The sequence below is a fragment of the Nerophis lumbriciformis genome, linkage group LG18, assembly GCF_033978685.3.
Source record: "Nerophis lumbriciformis linkage group LG18, RoL_Nlum_v2.1, whole genome shotgun sequence".
NCBI classification, from domain to species: Eukaryota; Metazoa; Chordata; class Actinopteri; order Syngnathiformes; family Syngnathidae; genus Nerophis; species Nerophis lumbriciformis.
In genome coordinates, this window is record NC_084565.2 from 15,720,632 (window position 1) to 15,742,744 (window position 22,113).

Sequence of the window (22,113 nt, forward strand, 5' to 3'; positions counted from 1 at the left end):
TCGGAGGTCTCAAGGTTGGCAAGTATGGTTATTGTTCCATTCTTATCATTCTTTTTTAGAACTATTCAACCTGTCCTGGATTCTTAGGCTCAACTAAATGATATTTAGTCATCATCACACGACTTGACTTTTGTTTTTCTTGTAAGTAAAAGGCATCTTTGATAATTGACAAAGAGTTGGTATGTCATTTCTAGAAGTGCATTTTGAGATTATTGCTTTTGTTTGAACCATAATCAAATTAATTGCAGTAATTGTTTGACATAGTTTCATGTAATTATTTGAATGATTTTGTTCTGTAAGATCGTATAGGGATCAAATGTAACATTATTTGTGTTATTTTGCATAGATAACCTTAACACAGATATCATACAGTAAGCATGGATATTTGCTTCCGGACTTTTTTTTTTTTTAATTTGAACTCGCTTGACTTGACTTCCTTGTTCGCGCAGAAAGAGGAACTAACAACACTGCAGCGCTTCTTTTATTACAATGGTGACAGAATAATCATCATTTAGTGGATCTTTTTGCGCGTACAAGGTAAGAGTTTTACTTCGAACCTGAAGTTTATTGATCTTCTGTCGGCAGGATGAAGCAGCGATGGAGTTATTGCTTTATTGCTGATGATATCTTTAAAACATAAAAGCTGTTACAGATCACTTTCTAACGACGGATATTTTATCAACTCGACAACACGACAAAATACAAAAACATGCCTTTCGAAAAGCATTTATTAATGTGAGGTGTCGTACAATGCCCTGTGACGTCACCGAGCCAACAGAGGTACTGGATTTGGGGGATCGATCCGAATAACGGTTTAGATTACCATCGATAGTTGCAACAGGTGTCGATAGAATCAGTAGATTAGGAGGCCCAACAAGCACAGAAATGAACAATACTGTCATAACACAACTTTGTAAGACAAATGCTGCCAGTTGACGGAACAAAACAGAAGATGGCTAAGTTAGCAGGCGTATCAGACCTGAAGGATATTGTCCACTACTAGTAAGTAGTATCATTGCAGTTGTAATTCAAGCCATTGGTTCTCAACCTTTTCTCATCAAGTACCACCTCAGAAAAAGCTTGACTCTCTCCAAGTACCGCCATAATAACCAACACATTAAAATGCAGTAGCGTAGTAGGCCCAAGTATTCATTAAAACAAGGCAGAGGTTTTATTTAACGCATACTTTTTGGCAACTGCAACATTACCGTATTTTCCGGACCACAGGCTCACCAAATTATAAGGCGCACTGCCAATGAATGGTCTATTTAAAAAAAAGAAGAAAAGTTTTTATATATAAGGCGCACAGGATTATATTATTATATTACATTAAAGGAGTCATATTATTATAATTTTTTTCTAAATTGAAAACACTTCCTTGTGGTCTACATAACATGTAATGGTGGTTATTTGGTCAAAATGTTACATAGATTATGTTTTACAGACCATCTTCAAACCGCTTTCTGACAGTCGCTTCCGGACGCGCCGTTTTGTGGGCAGTCTTATTTACGTGGCTCACCTTCGGCAGCGTCTTCTGCCCGTCATCTTTGTTGTACCGGTGTAGCGTGCAAGGACGGGGGTGGAAGAAGTGTCAAAAGATGGAGCTAACTGTTTTAATGACATTCAGACTTTACTTAAATCAATGATGGAGCAGAATCTCCTCATCTGGAAACAACAACACCGGAAATGTGTCCCATGAAAAACCGTCCGACCGGAACTCTCTAATAACTAAAGTTCCTTGGGTGAATAATGTTAACTCGCTACAAAAAAGGTCATGGCGAGTTTACTGACAGATATAAGTAAGAACTTTACACTACTTTATATTAGAAATGGCAACAGCGAAGGATGAATGTCCCATAACGAGAAGATAGAGAAAAATAAGGAGCTTATTGACTACAGCGTCGACACTACAAAGGCGGACGCGCACAATTTTTCAAGATTTATGCAGATCCCAAAATCAGCAGGTACCAGAAGGTAAGAAAAGTTGCTTTTGCATAATATTGCGAAACAAAATACCAGATAATATGTCTTACCTTATACACACACCATAATAATGCTTGTATGTTGAAGCACATCAAGCGGTGCGGCTTCATAGCTTACCAAAGTCGTATTAAAACATTTTGATAGATTTTTGAGCGCCATGTGTAATGTTCTATATTTTCAACGGAATATTTCAAATGTTGGTGTTGTTTACTTGAGTCATATTGCCCTCATAGTGCAGTCTACACGTATCTCTTATGTTTGACTGCCATCTACTGGTCACACTTATCATTACACGATGTACCAAATAAAATTGCTTCCATGTCGGTAAACAAAACCAGAATGATTTTAGGTGATAATTGATATGATATCATATGATATGATAACATTAGGCGCACCGGGTTATAGGACGCACTGTCGAGTTTTGAGGAAAAAGAAGGATTTTATGTGTGCCTTATAGTCCGCAAAATACGGTACATATAGTTTGAACAGTAACAGTCCGCAAAATACGGTACATATAGTTTGAACAGTAACATTGTGTTTGAATATAGGAAAATAAAACACTGTACTTTAATCAAGTGATTCTTTCGCATACCACTCGATAGAGCCCACGTACCATTAGACCTGCATGGTTATTATAAGAGCATTACTGCTACTGTATTATTACTGAATCACCTCTGAGTTGGTAAAAGGTTATTGCTAGATTATAAATCATGCCTCACATTGTATAGTTGTAGCCAAAAACTACAATGTTGGTTAACTTTGAAAATCAACCTCGCCCTGAGGACATTGCTAGGAAGACGCGGGAAGATGCTTGTTTGCATCTTCTTTCTTTCTACACAAGTCTTATACAGAAAGATCTAAATATCCCATCAGTCTGCACCCCAGTGAGAGAAGATATTGCACAGTAAGGGACTGTTTTATTATGTTTGTAGTTTTAATTTCTTGTTTAGCACTTAGCAATACTGCTACATGAGGCTTAGTGTTTCACTAGAGCTGCATCTGCTTAGCACCCAGCTTCTAAAACTTGTAGGTCATCCTCCTTATATTCACACCCAAAAATATAAGATTCTGAATCACCATTTGTCTCAAAGTAGATGTTGTCTCTCATGTAGTCTGACATGCATAGTAGTGTCGTTGTTGAAGGAAATAGCGGTTTTGTATTTCCTGTTGGTCAACTTTAGTCAGAAGTGCTTTTATTTCCTCCGACCAGCGTAATGCACGTTTGGATGGTGGCATGACTTGGAAGAGTTGGCAGTGTACACAACATGTACCACACATTTAGAAACTGGACTTTGAAATGAGCGCTGATGTCCCTTTTTTCCACCAAGCTGCAGAGATGGCGCACTGGGTGCAGCAGGGAGAGATGACGGAGTACAGGAAGAGTATGATCAAACGGGAGATGGAGATGGGCATGGTCATGACGGTCTTCAGGCAGAAGGTGGAGAGACTTACTGTGCAGGTCATCATGGAAACACGTCAGATTGCGTGGACACGTACCGCGGACAAGACTGATGGTGTCTGTGAGTATCCATCCGTCTTGAGGAGGTAGTAAATGTACTTTTTTTTTTTTTAGCAGTCACTCTAATCCTAACTTTTTCACCAAAATTTGCATACTTTTTTCCATCAGCATCTTAGTTGCCGACAACAAGGCGTAATTAGATGTCATTAGTCGTCCATTTGTTGCACACTTTTACAATATGCAAATATAAACAAGACGTGGGAAAAAAATAGCAACACTTTTGGAGGGTTTGTGCTCTACTGCAGTTTGTTATGTGCTGTTGGATTTTGGAGGGGTGGCAAAAATTTGCACTATCAGCATTTAGAAAAGTACAATTTGAAGATTGATGCAATAACCAAGTGTATTACTGCAGTAGAGCTGAGCGATATGGACGAAAAAGTATATCTCGGCAGGGTCCTTGAGGGTGCATGGGAGTTTGCCCAACCAGTCTACATGTGCTTTGTGGACTTGGAGAAGGCATTCGACCGTGTACCCCGGGAAGTCCTGTGGGGAGTGCTCAGAGAGTATGAGGTAACGGACTGTCTTATTGTAGCAGTTCGCTCCCTGTATAATCAGTGTCAGAGCTTGGTCCGCATTGCCGGCAGTAAGTCGGACACGTTTCCAGTGAGGGTTGGACTCCGCCAAGGCTGCCCTTTGTCACCGATTCTGTTCATAACCTTTATGGACAGAATTTCTAGGCGCAGTCAGGGCGTTGAGGGGATCTGGTTTGGTGGCTGCAAGATTAGGTCTCTGCTATTTGCAGATGATGTGGTCCTGATGGCTTCCTCCGGCCAAGATCTTCAGCTCTCACTGGATCGGTTCACAGCCGAGTGTGAAGCGACTGGGATGGGAATCAGCACCTCCAAGTCCGAGTCCATGGTTCTCTCCCGGAAAAGGGTGGAGTGCCATCTCCGGTTTGGGGAGGAGATCTTTCCCCTAGTGGAGGAGTTCAAGTACCTCGGAGTCTTGTTCACGAGTGGGGGAAGAGTGGATCGTGAGATCGACAGGCGGATCGGTGCGGCGTCTTCAGTAATGCGGACGCTGTATCGATCCGTTGTGGTGAAGAAGGAGCTGAGCCGGAAGGCAAAGCTCTCGATTTACCGGTCGATCTACGTTCCCATCCTCACCTATGGTCATGAGCTTTGGGTCATGACCGAAAGGACAAGATCACGGGTACAAGCGGCCGAAATGAGTTTCCTCCGCCGAGTGGCGGGGCTCTACCTTAGAGATAGGGTGAGAAGCTCTGTCATTCGGGGGGAGCTCAAAGTAAAGCCGCTGCTCCTCCACATCGAGAGGAGCCAGATGAGGTGGTTCGGGCATCTGGTCAGGATGCCACCCGAACGCCTCCCTAGGAAGGTGTTTCGGGCACGTCCGACCGGTAGGAGGCCACGGGGAAGACCCAGGACACGCTGGGAAGACTATCTCTCTCGGCTGGCCTGGGAACGCCTCGGGATCCCCCGGGAGGAGCTGGACGAAGTGGCTGGGGAGAGGGAAGTCTGGGCTTCCCTGCTTAAGCTGCTGCCCCCGCGACCCGACCTCGGATAAGCGGAAGAAGATGGATGGATGGATGGAGTATATCTCGATATTAAACTCTATATTCAATATACAGGTAAAAGCCAGTAAATTAGAATATTTTGAAAAACTTGATTTATTTCAGTAATTGCATTCAAAAGGTGTAACTTGTACATTATATTTATTCATTGCACACAGACTGATGCATTCAAATGTTTATTTCATTTAATTTTGATGATTTGAAGTGGCAACAAATGAAAATCCAAAATTCCGTGTGTCACAAAATTAGAATATTGTGTAAGGCTAATACAAAAAAGGGATTTTTAGAAATGTTGGCCAACTGAAAAGTATGAAAATGAAAAATATGAGCATGTACAATACTCAATACTTGGTTGGAGCTCCTTTTGCCTCAATTACTGCGTTAATGCGGCGTGGCATGGAGTCGATGAGTTTCTGGCACTGCTCAGGTGTTATGAGAGCCCAGGTTGCTCTGATAGTGGCCTTCAACTCTTCTGTGTTTTTGGGTCTGGCATTCTGCATCTTCCTTTTCACAATACCCCACAGATTTTCTATGGGGCTAAGGTCAGGGGAGTTGGCGGGCCAATTTAGAACAGAAATACCATGGTCCGTAAACCAGGCACGGGTAGATTTTGCGCTGTGTGCAGGCGCCAAGTCCTGTTGGAACTTGAAATCTCCATCTCCATAGAGCAGGTCAGCAGCAGGAAGCATGAAGTGCTCTAAAACCTGCTGGTAGACGGCTGCGTTGACCCTGGATCTCAGGAAACAGAGTGGACCGACACCAGCAGATGACATGGCACCCCAAACCATCACCCAACCATGCAAATTTTGCATTTCCTTTGGAAATCGAGGTCCCAGAGTCTGGAGGAAGACAGGAGAGGCACAGGATCCACGTTGCCTGAAGTCTAGTGTAAAGTTTCCACCATCAGTGATGGTTTGGGGTGCCATGTCATCTGCTGGTTAAATTTAGATTTAATGTTAAATCTCACTTGTGAAAAGCAGAGGTGGGACCAAGTCATTGCTTTGCAAGTCACAAGTAAGTCTCAAGTCTTTACCCTCAAGTCTCGAGTCAAGTCCCGAGTCAAGACAGGGCAAGTCCGAGTCAAGTCCAAAGTCAAGACTGGAAAGTCTCAAGTCAAGTCCCAAGTCCTGCATTTTGAGTTTCGAGTCCTTTCAAGTCATTTAACCACAGACTAATATATTTACACAGATTGTGTATGCTTTTAAAACGCTGTATTAATTTATTAAAACAAGTGCATTTGAAATTGCAGGTAAGAAGATAGTGCTGACATTGCACTTCAAAATAGCACTATTAACCAGTCATTTTAAACATGTAACTCATTCCTTTACAGAATAAACACATTTGAAAAAAAACAAGTGCAACTGTACTTATTTGCACAAAAGTGTTAACATTGTATTTCCATGGCATATTGCATTGTAACTAGTTCCACAGCAGTTTCTATCCTGTTCTTACCTTATCTCATTGATCTCATCTCATACTGTATGTGTGTTTATGTGTGCATACACATGAAAAACATAACAAATATATGAACATAACAATGAACAGAGTTGTACTTTTTAGATGTCAGGACCCTATGCAATATGTACACATATTCTTAATATAGTATACATTTTAACTGACCTTTATTTGACTATGTTTGTCTTTTTGTAGGTGGCTAAAATACGCGGTGCTGCTGACTGCCGTCTAACGTTACGTTACTGTGTGTGATACATTGACTAACATTACGTTACTGTGTGTGATACATTGACTAACGTAATGTTACTGTGTGTGATACATTGACTAACGTAATGTTACTGTGTGTGATACATTGACTAACGTTACGTTACTGTGTGATACATTGACTAACGTAACGTTATGTATAGGTACCTCATGAAACCCTGCTTAAAAAAAAATCACTTGACAAAAAGTATGAATAAGGTAGCAAACTGCAGTGGACGCAACAGATTGCCGTGTTTGCAATGACGTTATAACCATAGACATCTTATAAGTAGACGCAGCATTGGTTGCTGTGACGTGAGCAATTTGGCCGCCATCTAGAAGTGCTGATGAGGAGCCGGCGAGCAGCCTAAACTGACAGTTGAAAGGTAGAAAACAAAGATGCCGGGCTGGTGTTCAGCGTTTTCCTGCTCAAATGAGCGGACTGTTGAAAATAGGAATCGGGGGATTACTTTTCACAAGTGAGATTTAACATTAACGTACTATTGGTTGTATTTTATGAAAATAATATTACCACAGAGTTGAGAAGGATCAAAGATCTTCAATATTTGTATGTGAAAATCACAAAGAAATATTCTGGGGGAGGATGACCCCCCTACAGGGGTTTGGTTTACAAACTTTCAGCCCCACCTAAAACAAAATTCACCAGCCACTACTGATTATGATGCATTCTCATTTTAGGCAAAGTATAAGACAATACTTTCTTAACAGTATAATTGTAACCAGGAATCAGTCTTCAAGTAACAATATTCAAATACTAACATTGTTGGGTTAAACAGAATTTGGTTTTATTCTGAATCCAGTGAAACAGATTGGTGGTTTTAGCTGATATGAAGACTTTCAGGTGTTTATATATGTTTAAGTATTTGGCAGACGCTTTTATCCAAAGCGACTTACATAAAATAATACATATAAAACAATCACTGCAAACATTATCATTTAAGGGAAGAATGTAATAGAAAATATCAATACAAAGTGTCAAGACAGAATAAACTCTCTGCTGCTGCAGCAACAGAGATACAGTCTATAGGTCCCTAAGATATATAGATATCTAATGTATTCATACATTGTTTATGTAGGATACACGCATATGTATATATAACCTAATCATATTGTTTCTTCAACTTAAAAATAGCTTAGCGTTTTTTTCCCCCTTCTCTGGGATTATATTCCCAGTTTTGATCTCGGACGTCTGGTCACTTAAGCGTATAAGAATATTATATTACTGTTAAGCAAACTATGAATAATAAAACACGCCAAAACATGTGTCTGTTATTATAGCTACACGTATGACAAAAAAGGGGGTGAAAATCAGTGGTATTCAGTGAGGTAAAATGAATTAAATGCGCTGACAGTTCATTGCTCCTGCCAAATGAATTGCACTGAGTGGAGCGGATCACCACTCCAAGATGGCGGCCACGCGCCTCGTCTGCGCCAGTAGGCAGTAGCGCTCTATGCTGCGTCTACTTATAAGATGTCTATGGTTATAACGTTAGCAATGAGTTTGCAGCCTCACTGATTTAACTACACAGCAAATAAAAGTCACGTTACTTAGCCAATAAACGTTATCTTACATTCAAAACTTACCCTTCTTTGTGCAACTTCAAATGTCGAACGAAGTTGGAAGTTGTTGCGTCTCCGTCTGTAATGTTCGAACTGCGTGATTTGCATACGGCAATTCGTTTTTTGTTGACCAAGTCGTAGTTTTTATACCCGAACGAAACCAACTTTAACATAATTGTTTATCACTGGCACGTTGTTGGACAACTCTTAAGAGTTCAAATCAAATTGCAGGACAACCAATGAACAATTGTTCATTGGTTGTCCTGCAATTTGATTGGATGAATGCTGTGTGATGAAAACAACGTAAATCTAATTTGATTGGCTGTTGTACTGACAGCACACCAGCTGACAGGAATAACACACTGATAGACAGACGAAGAAAATGAAAAATACGGAGCGCTCCCAAATAACTTTTTAAGCTTTGGATTTTGGGGAAAGTGGCAAGTCATGTCAAGTCATGTCAAGTCAAAAGGCTCAAGTCCAAGTGAAGTCACAAGTTATTGATGTTAAAGTCTAAGTCGAGTTGCAAGTCTCTTTACATTTTGTCAAGTCGAGTCTAAAGTCATCAAATTCATGACTCGAGTCTGACTCGAGTCCAAGTCATGTGACTCGAGTCCACACCTCTGGTGAAAAGTAATCCCCGATTCCTATTTTCAACAGTCCGCTCATTTGAGCAGGAAAACGCTGAACACCACCATCTTTGTTTTCTACCTGTCATCTGTCAGTTTCGGCTGCTCGCCGGCTCCTCATCAGCACTTCAAGATGGCGGCCAAATTGCTCACGTCACAGCAACCAATGCTGCGTCTACTTATAAGATGTCTATGGCTATAACGTCATTGCAAACACGGCAATCTGTTGCGTCCACTGCAGTTTGCTACCTTATTCATACTTTTTGTCAAGTGATTTTTTTTTAAGCAGGGTTTCATGAGGTACCTATACATAACGTTACGTTAGTCAATGTATCACACACGGTAACGTAATGTTAGTCAATGTATCACACACAGTAACGTAACGTTAGACGGCAGTCAGCAGCACCGCGTATTTTAGCCACCTACAAAAAGACAAACATAGTCAAATAAAGGTCAGTTAAAATGTATACTATATTAAGAGTACCGTATTTTCCGCACTATAAGGCGCACCTAAAAACCACAAATTTTCTCAAAAGCTGACAGTGCGCCTTATAACCCGGTGCGCTTTATATATGGATAAATATTAAGATTCATTTTCATAAAGTTTCGGTCTCGCAACTTCGGTAAACAGCCGCCATCTTTTTTCCCCGTAGAAGAAGCGCGCGGTGCATGCTGGGATATGTGACGTTTCATTTCCATTTGTGTGTTTATGTAAAGACCCCAAAATGGCTCCTATTAAGTGTGTTGTCTGTCTAATTATAAATAATGCAGACGAGGCGTGTTAACTGAGTTCTCAACGTTTACTCACAGCGTGCTCATAACCACATTCTAACTCCCAGCATACAACAACGCTTCTCAGGGCTACCGCGCATGCTCGTCACTATCGTTGCATGCTGGGTAGTGTAGTTGTTATATTTGCTAGCTCATAACATCACATTAAGAGACACGCTTACGCGCTTAATTCAATACTCGCCGTCATTCCGGGTGGATTGACAAAAGACCTCCAGCCGCTAGATATTGGTGTCAACAGGGCATTCGAAGCTAGACTGCTAACTGCGTGGGAACAGTGGATGACAGAAGGCGAACACACGTGACGTTCACCAAGACAGGGAGGCAGGGAGACAGCGCCAGACGACATTTTGGATCCCACATTCGCCCAACTTTTCAATTCGGACAACGAAGGAGAATAACTCGAGGGATTTATGAATGAAGAATAACTTCAGAAAGTGAGCGTTATGTTTATTTTGTGTGTTGTGACATTAACGTTCGAGCAACATTATGTTGCTATTGCTCTGCACTATTTTGAATTTTACTATGTTTGTGATTGCACATTTGCGTACATTTTGGGAGTGAACAGAGTTGTTAGAACGCTGGTTTTTAATATATTATTAAAGTTTGACTGACCTATCTGACTGTTTTTTTTGACATTCCTTTAGCGCAGTTAGATGCGGCTTACAACACCGGGCGGCTTATAGGTGGACAAAGTTTTGAAATATGCCGTTCATTGAAGGCGCGGCTTTTAACCCAGGGCGCCTTATGGTGCGGAAAATACGGTATGTGTACATATTGCATAGGGTCCTGACATCTAAAAAGTACCGTATTTTCCGCACTATAAGGCGCACCGGATTATTAGCCGCACCTTCAATGAATGGCATATTTCATAACTTTGTCCACCAATAAGGCGCCCCGGACTATAAGCCGCGCCTACGCTGCGCTAAAGGGAATGTCAAAAAAACAGTCAGATAGGTCAGTCAAACTTTAATAATATATTAAAAACCAGCGTTCTAACAACTCTGTTCACTCCCAAAATGTACGCAAATGTGCAATCACAAACATAGTAAAATTCAAAATAGTGCAGAGCAATAGCAACATAATGTTGCTCGAACGTTAATGTCACAACACACAAAATAAACATAGCGCTCACTTTCTGAAGTTATTCTTCATTCGTAAATCCTTCGTCTTCGGTGTCCGAAGTGAAAAGTTGGGCAAATTTACGATCCACTGGCAGATGTTGGCGTCGTCTGGCGCTGCCTCCTCGTCTTAGTGAAGGTGTGTTCGCCTTCTGTCATCCATTGTTCCCACGCAGTTAGCAGTCTAGCTTCGAATGCCCTGTTGACACCAATATCTAGCGGCTGGAGGTCTTTTGTCAATCCACCCGGAATGACGGCGAGTATTGAATTAAGCGCGTAAGCGTGTCTCTCAATGTGCTGTTATGAGCTAGCAAATATAACAACTACACTACCCAGCATGCAACGATAGTTACGAGCATGCGCGGTAGCCCTGAGAAGCGTTGTATGCTGGCAGTTAGCACGCTGTGAGTAAACGTTGAGAACTCAGTTAACACGCCTCGTCTGCATTATTTATAATTAGACAGACAACACACTTAATAGGAGCCATTTTGGGGTCTTTACATAAACACACAAATGGAAATGAAACGTCACATATCCCAGCATGCACCGCGCGCTTCTTCTACGGGGAAAAAAGATGGCGGCTGTTTACCGTAGTTGCGAGACCTAAACTTTATGAAAATGAATCTTAATATTTATCCATATAGAAAGCGCACCGGGTTATAAGGCGCACTGTCAGCTTTTGAGAAAATTTGTGGTTTTTAGGTGCGCCTTATAGTGCGGAAAATACGGTACAACTCTGTTCATTGTTATGTTCATATATTTGTTATGTTTTTCATGTGTACGCACACATAAACACACATACAGTATGAGATGAGATCAATGAGATAAGGTAAGAACAGGATAGAAACTGCTGTGGAACTAGTTACAATGCAATATGCCATGGAAATACAATGTTAACACTTTTGTGCAAATAAGTACAGTTGCACTTGTTTTTTTTCAAATGTGTTTATTCTGTAAAGGAATGAGTTACATGTTTAAAATGACTGGTTAATAGTGCTATTTCGAAGTGCAATGTCAGCACTATCTTTTTCCGTGCAATTTCAAATGCACTTGTTTTAATAAATAAATACAGCGTTTTAAAAGCATACACAATCTGTGTAAATACATTAGTCTGTGGTTAAATGACTTGAAAGGACTCGAAACTCAAAATGCAGGACTTGGGACTTGACTTGAGACTTTCCAGTCTTGACTTTGGACTTGACTCGGACTTGCCCCGTCTTGACTCGGGACTTGACTCGAGACTTGAGGGTAAAGACTTGAGACTTACTTGTGACTTGCAAAGCAATGACTTGGTCCCACCTCTGGTATTAACAGCACTTAGAATAAACTGTTTAAGTAGAAAATAATTACATGATATAAACAAAATAGAAAAATATTATTTCTACGTAAAATAAATAACATAGCAGTGCAAACAATACAAAATGTATCAGTCTCAGATAAAAAAATACGTTTGCAGGCAGGCACTTTTTAATTCCCAGTCGACGATGTAATGGACTGTCACACACGTACAGCTATGATCTTCCTCACTTCGGCATACATTTTAGGCAGCATTTCTCGTGTCTCGAGAACTGTTTTGATTTGGGCTTACATGGTAAACAACTCAAATTAATGTTTTATCCAGACGCATACATTTGTCCGAATGTGGCATTTTGGGTTTCCTGGACGTTGTCTACATCGCTAAAATAAAAATCTAAAGAAGTGAATCCTTCTGACAGCTTCCAGTAGTTTTTTTAATATATAAATCCCCCGCTTGAATATTCTCGTCGTCATTTGGGATGTGAGTGTCTGTTGTGATTTCCCTTCCTGGTTCGATGACCCGCCCTATCTTGCCTCTGATTGGCCTGACCCTAATGTTTTGCTTTAATGTCAACCAATCGTAACTCATCATAGTAAACAACCAACCAATCATGGATGTTGTTATACGTGCAAGCACGTCTTGGAAGGAGGAAGGGGAGGGGTTTAGTAGACCATGGAGTTTTGAGAGGGAGTGAGAAGCGGGGGAGAACAAGGAATACAACAAATACGCAGTGTTTGGTCATTTTAACGTGAAATAAATTATATCGCTATTACGATATTTTCCTAATTCATATCTTGTTTAAAAATATATCGATATATCTTACAAACTCGATATATCGCCCAGCCCTAACCTGCAGTACCATCTTGTGTACTCTCTAGGGGTCTGATCTACAAAGATTAAAATAAGTACTAAATAATGGTGGGTACAAAGTATAAAATTATGTGTACCATTAGTAGGCGATCTACTAAGACGGTGTTGTACAATTGATAACAAGACAAGTGTCAGCATAAGCATGGAGGATTCTCTCTCCAACGTCTGTCTTATCAGCATGATCGCCTCATTTCTCACAGCCATTTGTGTGTAACTGTGCCAGTTTTCACATAGATTATGGATGTACTAAATATAGATGCAAAAGGGTCTCAGATTTAATAAAACACATTGCAAGCGCGAAATGATTATACAATATTTGAAACGCCTTCTCCCCAGAGAGTGTTTTTTTTTTAGTAATCAGCATATATTCTGCATGTTCATGATGCACCAAAATTTCGGCCACCGAAAAAATTAGGCCGAAAATGGCCCCAAAACTTTTATCAGCGAAACAGGATGTTGTGGCGACGTCAGCAAGAAGCACGCGATTTTCCGGAGTGGAAGCAACTTGTTTGCGATATGTGAGCAGCCTATTTTTCCATGACTAAAATAGTACGATAACGAATCGCAACCAATGCACGTTGACGAAAACAATGACGAAATCAATGAATAAAAACGAGACAAAAATGTTGACAGAGATGAAGTCCAATCATATTTAATTTCGTTTTTAAGTGGATGGGACAAGTTAGGAATCAATCCAATTGCAGTAGCATGTCGGAGACAGGTGGGGGATATATCACGGAGGGGTCCAATCAGAAGTACTTTTTTTGTAGGGCACGGTGTTTGGACTTTTAACTGGGAAAACAAGACTGTATCTAAGGGGTGTAACAATAAACAGTAATAATGACTACAGCAAAAGTCCCAAAAGTTAGTATTACCCTTTTAAAAGTACCAGAAGAGTGAAAAAGTACCAGTAGAGGGGAAAAATAAGTTGCCTCTATATTGAAGCTATTATCTTATACATCTGATTTATGACACCAAAAGACTTTCATAGTTTGCGGATAAGATATGATCAAAATAGTATCAATCTCATGGAGATTCCCAAGCCATTTTGAGAGACATGAGGAAGCCGATTGCGTGACTTCAAGTGAGGAACCATGAAGCCCTTCTCCATCAACAACAATGCTAATCAAGCAGACTTTGTGAGAGCCAACAACAATTACTTTTGAAAAAATGATGATCCAGGACCTTGTATTTTTGTGCCCGAACACAAAGAGGATGAGCAAAATGTTTTAGAAGTCGAGTGATGGATGCAGTTTTCTTGTGGTACTATAGCATCCACAGCATTGCTAGGTCCTAAACATACAAACTAACCATAACAAACCAAAATAAAACAAACACTTCCTGTAATATTTCCACTCGAGCTGGGATGCCGACCGACGGGACGCTCACACAATTCCGTTTAGATGAAGAATCAATCAGAATCCTCACGAATGGTTAAAAAAATATTCTTGCAGGAAGCATCTTTTGGGGTCTATATTGCCAACTTGGGGACGTAAAAGTTGTGAACATGAAAACATTAAAACATTAACAATAAAACAACATACCCCGATGTAAACTTATGTAATAGTTATGTGCGATACCACTGATTTTCTTTCTGATCTGATGCCGAGTAAAATTCAGGCTGGTATCGGCGATACCGATCCGATACTTTGTGCAAATATTCCTAATGTTTTTGGTAAAATATAAAAAGTAACGTATTTCAAGTGTTGCTACTCTTGAAAAATCATCTTCAAACAGTATAAATTCACAGGGTGAAATAAATGATCGCGTTACTCTGCACTGAATGCGTTATCTTATTTATGTTGAACTCCGTATGTAGTGTCTCCAAAAAGCTTACAATAAAAGGATATGTACACTTGCCATTTTATAATACTGAGTGACTCATTTTAATTGCCAGTCATTTCCTTGCTCGCACACTACTTACTTACCTTTTGTGGAAGAAAAAGTAGTTTGCGCCAATCGCGTTTCCTCTATAAGATCTCAATGATTTTGTTACTTTACACTGTGTTTCTGTTAATGTTATCAAATAACTAAAGTATCAAAACTATTGATGTTTTGATTTAAGAATCGATATTATAGCATAAAGATCTGGTATTGGCATTATTGATATTTCAGTATAGATCCGCACATTACTATTACATAAACTCTTTACTGTCTGAGCAAGTAAACCATTCAATTGTGAGCATTGAACCTCCAAGCTATGCTCTGTTAGAACGGAATTATGATGATTGATGTATCCTTAAAAGAAATACAAGACAGAGATTTTTTTTTTCTCACCTAGGACCTGTTTGTCTTCTATGCTCCCCTATCGGGGAGCATAGAAGCCCCCGGACAACATAGCTCCTAGGATCATTGGGACACGCAAACTCCTCTACCACGATAAGGTGGCAGCTCAGAGAGTCTTTTCAGATTTGCTTTCACACTACGAACCCTCACGGACCCTGAGATCCTCCGACACTCATCTCCTAATTATTGCAAAAGTCAGGACACAAAGTTAGGCAAAATTCCAAAAAATGTGCAGTTCCCCTTGAAGACCCACGTGTTTGATTTGGCTTTTACTTAATATTTATTCGTTTTATTGAAGTCATTCGTACGCTACTTTTAATTATTAGTTATAACTTATTAGTTATGCAATATTTTATATAGATTTGTATATTTATTATATATATACTGTATATTTATTTTCTTATTTTCATATGTTTTACTTGTATTTCATCCTTTATTCCTACTCATGGTTCTTACTATTTTAAAAGTTTTATTATTTTTACTTTGTAGCATTCCTCAGACGAAGCTATCTGCATCAGAGGTTATCGCCTGTGCTGTGGGGACGTTTTATGTCAGCGTCCTGGTGCCCATGGTCTGATGACCTCCTGGTGTAGATGGCTCCTGTGATAGTGTTTTCTCACCTGGCCCTGCTGTACTCAGCCATGCATTCGTTTGTTCGTATATTTGCATACGTGTGTGTGTGTTTGTGTCTGGTATTTGTGTACGTGCATGTGCGTGTGTGCGATGATGGGGGATGTGGGTTATCAGGGTATTGTTTGTAAAGTACTTTGTGTTGCATTTATTTTATGTATGAAACGCGCTCTATAAATAAAGTTTGATTGATTGATTGAATATTTAGCTCAATAATTTATGTTGGTATATTGGGTTCTTCATTTTTGTTTTTCGGTTTTAGCTAATAATTTTTATTTCATTGTATATCTACTGCATATTCATGAAGACAAACATGCTAAATGGGTTTTGTGAACTATTTTGATCAGACACAATCTTCTGCGTACATATTTAGTAGAACAGCTTTGTGTGCTCTCAAGTTTACAACTTGATAAACCTGTGGTGTTTTGCAGAATAAATGTTTGGGAATTTTAGAAGCAGTCCTGCAGTGCATCAACAATTAAACCACCTTTTTTTCAGCAGAAGGTGTGCTTATTGGTGAGAGGATGCACATTACTCCGCAAACCAAACACATTAAACCGCAAACCAAAACATTTTTTTTCATGTAAGAAATATTTTAATAATATATATATACTATATTCTATTTAAAAAAAAATTAACTTCATTAAAAAAAATACTAAATGACACCAAAACGCATCAATTGAATTTGTTTCAATCAGCTCCCTTAAGTTCTCCAGCAGCTATAAAATTCTAAAATGATGTTGCTAAACAGATATGTGTCATATATTTTTATTTCTGACTGTCCAAAATGTTGACACACACACATAGGAAGGAGCATTCTTGTTTTTCCATCATCTGTCTTTGCAGCGTGTCAGTTTTTGACACTTGCTAAATAAGATGCCAAATATTGCTTGCAAAACGGTGATGATTGGTGATAAATCATATTGCGCATGTTAAAAAATATTATTTACATCTTCCCCTCCCAGTATCGTGGGCGTTTTGATGATTAGCATATATTTTGCATATTAATGTAGACAGAGACGCAAGATGGGTTGCACGGATTATTCTACTCACTTAACAGACGCAATCACTTTGCACACGTTTAGTAGCTCAGCTTTTGCATTTGGTATCAAGTTTGCACGTGTTTTAGTACACACAAACCTTTAGTAAATCAAGCCCTAACTGCTTTAGTAAGATGGAATAAAAAATCAGCAGAAGAAAAGACAGTAGACCGGGAGTTTACCTGCCAACTTCACTGGTTTTGTGTTTTATATATTGTTAGGATTCTATCGGTAGTGATATCAATATTGGTTTTCTCAAAAAATAATTTCCAATATTATATTTCATATTTATTGGTTCTTCTATCGGTACTATATGTAGTTGGGTACTTGATGTTAAAATATATATATATTTTTTATTGTTATTTTATTAGCACAAGAGGTTGTAACAGCAGCAACATCATGACATCAACAGCAACGATTTACACAATGTGCCAACTTAACTGGTTTTAGGTTTTGTACAGCCCTAATCTTATGTGAAGTGAAGGGAAGTGAATTACATTTATATAGCGCTTTTTCTCAAGTGACTCAAAGCGCTTTAGATTGTGAAACCCAATATCTAAGTTACATTTAAACCAGTGTGGGTGGCACTGGGAGCAGGTGGGTAAAGTGTCTTGCCCAAGGGCACAACGGCAGTGACTAGGATGGCGGAAGCGGGGATCGAACCTGCAACCCTCAAGTTGCTGGCACGGCCGCTCTACCAACCGAGCTATACCGCCCCATAATAATAATAATAATGTTAATAATACTAAACAATGCACAAAGTCGAAGAAGTAACAGTTAAACAGCAGACTAAAACATTAGATGCAGGTGTTTGTGCTACTAACTTCATTTTTAGTAAGAATTAAATGTTTTGAGCACCACAGCAAAGTTTTAAATTTGTTGACATATTTGATGCAGTGCCTTTGAAAGAGCACTAAACAGCTGTAACATAAAATAAAATATGTCTGCTCTGTGTTTCAGTGGACCTATTTGAGATCAAAGAAGTTCGTCCAGGCAGAAATTCCAAAGACTTTGAGCGCTTGAAAGATGGCAAAGATAAACATGAGGAAAATACTTGTTTCACCATCTTCTATGGCTCACAATTTGTCCTCAACACCTTGAGTCTGGGAGGTGAGTGCTTCAACTGTTTGGGGCTTCTAAGATCAAATTCATTACGTTCTGAAACAATATCACGATTTGCACAAACATCAATTTTCTACCATTCATGGAACTCCTGATTATCTCTGCTTTCACACTTACTGACAATTCAGAGCATTCAGCCCTCATATCATACATGTTTTTTTTAACTAACTGCAGGATAAGAGACAACTATGTGGTACAAAAGTGCTGGAAAGAAGGAGCTATATCTATTGTATTTTTGTATTCCATTGAACAGTCCACTATATTAACCTTATAGATTGTTATAGTAAAAATAGATTAAGCTTCATCAGTGTGGTGTGTTTTTCCCAGTTTTCCTCTGGGGGAACACATTATGTTTTTTAATTGCATTAGTATTTTTTTTTAATCTCTAACGTTACTCTCTCTGTATGCCTGTGAGTTGTCTTGACTGAGAGCAACAACATTCCCGTCATGTGGCACAAAAATAGTCGTCGAAAAAGTGGTCTCACTCTGTCAGGAAAGTTGGTCTGTAATGTCAACGACTTTAAATAGTGAGGACAGGATGAAAGTTATCATACAAAAAGTATAAAACATTCATAATTAATTTTTAAAGACTATCAGAAGGCATAAACATAGTGACATATTACATGTACAATGATGTACATTATATTTAAAATCAATATAGTGATATATTACCTGTACATTAATGTACATTATATTTAAAATCTATATAGAGATATATTACATGTACATTATATTTAATACAATATAGTGATATACTACATGTACAACGTGTATATTATATTTTGAATCAATATAGTGATACATTACATTTACAATGATGTACATTACATTAAAATATATTGTTATATTACATGCAAACATCAGTGTATGTTATATTTAAAAACATAATAGTGATATATAATACATGTATAATAATGTGTACATTATATTTAAAACTAATATAGTGATATATTACATGTACAATGATGTGCATAATTTTGTATTATCGCCTGTGCTGTCATAATGCGCTTGCTTGTTTGTCTGCCAGTGGATGACATAAAAAAAACGAAACTCATAAGAAAACAACTGCATGTTCTTTTGCTAAATTATGTTTAAACAATGAGATAATGTTGCACATTATTGTATGAGTACAAGCCATATGTGATTGACAATCAGGAAAGTCACTCACGTAATTATGACAAATTCATTTTATAAAGTTTAATATGAAATAGTCACAAATACTGTATAAATATTTATTTGTTAGATCTGTTCTCTTAAACCAATATTGGTAACATATCCTAGCACTGTGATGGATGGGTCTTTTTTTTTAATTTATATTATCTGAAGCAGAGGAAAAGCAGCAAGTTCAACATTGATTACCGTATTTTTTGGACTACAACGTGCACTTAAAATCCTATCATTTTCTCAAAAATTTACCGTTTGCCTTATAACCCAGTGCGCATAATGTACGGCATAATTCTGGTTGTTCTTACCAACCTCGAAGCAATTTTATTTGGTACATGGTGTAATAATAAGTGTGACCAGTAGATGGCAGTCATACATATGAGATATGTGCAAACTACAAGATGACGCCAGTAAACAACACCAAAACTTTAAATGTTCCATTGAGAATATGGAACATTACACACGGCGCTCAAAAATCTGTCAAAATGTTTTCAGTACAACTTCGGTAAGCTATGAAGCTGCTTGATAGATTGTCGGCGCATTAAACATACAAGTATTATTATGATGCGTGTATAAGGACCGCAAAATTGCACCTATTAGCAGACATATTACCTGGCGTTTTGTTTCGCAATGTTATGCAACACCAACTTTTCTTACCTTCTGGTACCTGCTGATGTGTATTTGGGATCTGCGCAAGTCCTGAAAATGTGCGCGCGTCCGCCATTGTAGTCTGTGGCGACACCGTAGTCATAAGCTTCTACTTTTTCCCTAATGTGGCATTCATCTTCCGCTGTTGCCATTTCTAATATAAAGTGGCGTAAAGTTCTTACTGTCAAGTGTGGACAGGGACGAATGCATGCACACCGCTCAGATGAACAGTCTGGTGAGACGCAGGAGAACCCTAGGCAGGAAGCAATCCATAGTCCTAGAGATCTCTCAGTGCCTGCAATCCCCCAAAACCACACAAGAACAACCTCAAATGCCATCCAAGAAAGCCCACCCCAGCCAACGAAGGAAAGAATCAAGTGGCCTAATATGAGTGAGACCAAGAAGTGGTCCATGCTCGATGAAGATCTGGACAGGGTGCTTGAAATGGTTCAAGCAGGTTCAGTAGAAAGAAGGTGGATTCACTCACAGCCATCACCTACAACTTGGCAAAAGAACGGTTTGGAACGGTGCCAAGGAGAGAGAACAAAGCCAGACCAGAAAAAGCAGGAAAACAGAAGAGAAAGAAAGATCAAACAACTTCGGAAGGAGATTAAAACCCTGAAAAAGCAATTCAAATTGGCAAACACGGAAGAAAAGGAAGGATTAAAAGAACTGACAAGCGAGCCTCCGCGAGCAGCTCATCAGGCTGAGAAGAGCCGAAGGGCAAAGGCAAAGGCGGAAAAGGCAGGAAGCTGCACGAGCCCATTTCATAAAAGACCCCTATCACTTCACCAAGTCACTTTTGGGAGAGGCGAGGTCAGGGACTCTAACAAGTTCTAAGGAGGAGGTGGAAGAGTTTGTTGAAGAGACATTCAGTGACCCTTCAAGAAACGATGCCCTACCAGAAAATCATGGGCTTGGTATCATCAGTCCACCAACATCAGCACAGAATATCCATCATGGAGAGAGGTTCAAGAGGTTGTAAAGCACGCAAGATCATCTTCTGACCCAGGTCCCAGCGGTATACCTTACAAAGTGTACAAGAAATGCCCTAAGCTCCTACACAGGCTGTGGAAGCTTATGCGGGTGAAATGGGCCAAAGGAACCGTACCAACAAGCTGGAGAAGAGCAGAAGGGTGCTTTGTGCCGAAAGAACGGGGATCCACACAGATCAGCCAGTTCCGAACCATTTCCTTGCTCAGTGTGGAGTGGAAAATCTTCTTTTCAGTGCTGGCCAAAAGAATGAGCTCCTTCATGACCCGTAATGGGTATATTGATACCTATATCCAGAAGGGCGGTATCGAAGGGTTCTCCGGGTGCCTGGAGCATACAGGGGTCCTCAGCCAACTTATCCAAGAAGGAGACGAAAGGCAACCTAACAGTAGTCTGGCTTGATTTTGCTAATGCATATGGGCCAATTCCCCATAACGTGATCCAAGTGGCTATGGACCATTACCACGTCCCACATCACATCCAGGGGATGATCACCAGCTACCTGGGAGACATCAAGCTACGATTCCAAGCAGCCATGTTCACAACAAAATGGCAGCCAGTGGAAAAAGGAATAGTGACAGGGTGCACCATCTCCCCCATCTTTTTTGTCATGGGAATGAACCTGATCATCTCTGCAGCGATCATAAAGTCAAGAGGACCAAAGACTGCAGCAGGAAGCCAACAACCAGCAATCAGGGCATTCATGGATGATCTTACCGTGATAACACCAACTCACGTGCAGGCAAGATGGGTCCTGGCGGAACTGGATCGTATGGTTACTTGGGCAAAGATGATCTTCAAGCCCAAGAAATAAGGTGTCTGGTGATCCAAAAGGGAAAAACAACGGGAAAGTTCAAGCTGCTTGTTCAGGGGGAAACAATCCCGAACATCCAGGGGAACCCTATTAAATGCCTTGGAAAGTGGTATGATGATTCCATGACAGATAAAAACAGCATCTCCAGCACCGAAAATGAAGTTGAAGAATGGTTGAAAAAGATTGACAAGTCCGGTTTGCCTGGGAAATACAAGTGCTGGAAGTGCTGGGAAGCTGGGATAAGAACAAGATCTGGCAGGAAGTGGGCCGCCAGCACTGCTGTTACCCAGGCAGAATCATCTCTCAGGACCAAAGATACCATCGGAAGCCCTTGCACTGGAAGACAGGGTCTAGGAACATCACATTTCCAGCAGTGGTCCAATTCCACATCCAAGGAA

At 39.8% G+C, this 22,113-nt stretch overlaps 1 protein-coding gene across 4 annotated transcripts in view; it reads left to right on the forward strand.

Moving 5' to 3' along the window:
• Positions 1-427: 427 nt before the first annotated feature.
• plcg2 (phospholipase C, gamma 2) overlaps positions 428-22,113 on the forward strand; it is a 148,123-nt gene continuing 126,437 nt past the window's right edge. Inside the window, exons 1-3 of one of the 4 annotated variants that reach the window (XM_061977752.2) lie at positions 428-537; positions 3,312-3,503; positions 17,935-18,084. In XM_061977752.2, the coding sequence (XP_061833736.2) occupies positions 3,320-3,503; positions 17,935-18,084 (334 nt within the window). In that variant the 5' untranslated portion in view covers positions 428-537; positions 3,312-3,319. Of the gene's footprint in view, positions 538-3,311; positions 3,504-17,934; positions 18,085-22,113 lie in introns of those variants that run through there. The other 3 variants (XM_061977754.2, XM_061977753.2, XM_061977755.2) reach the window with 3 other exon arrangements.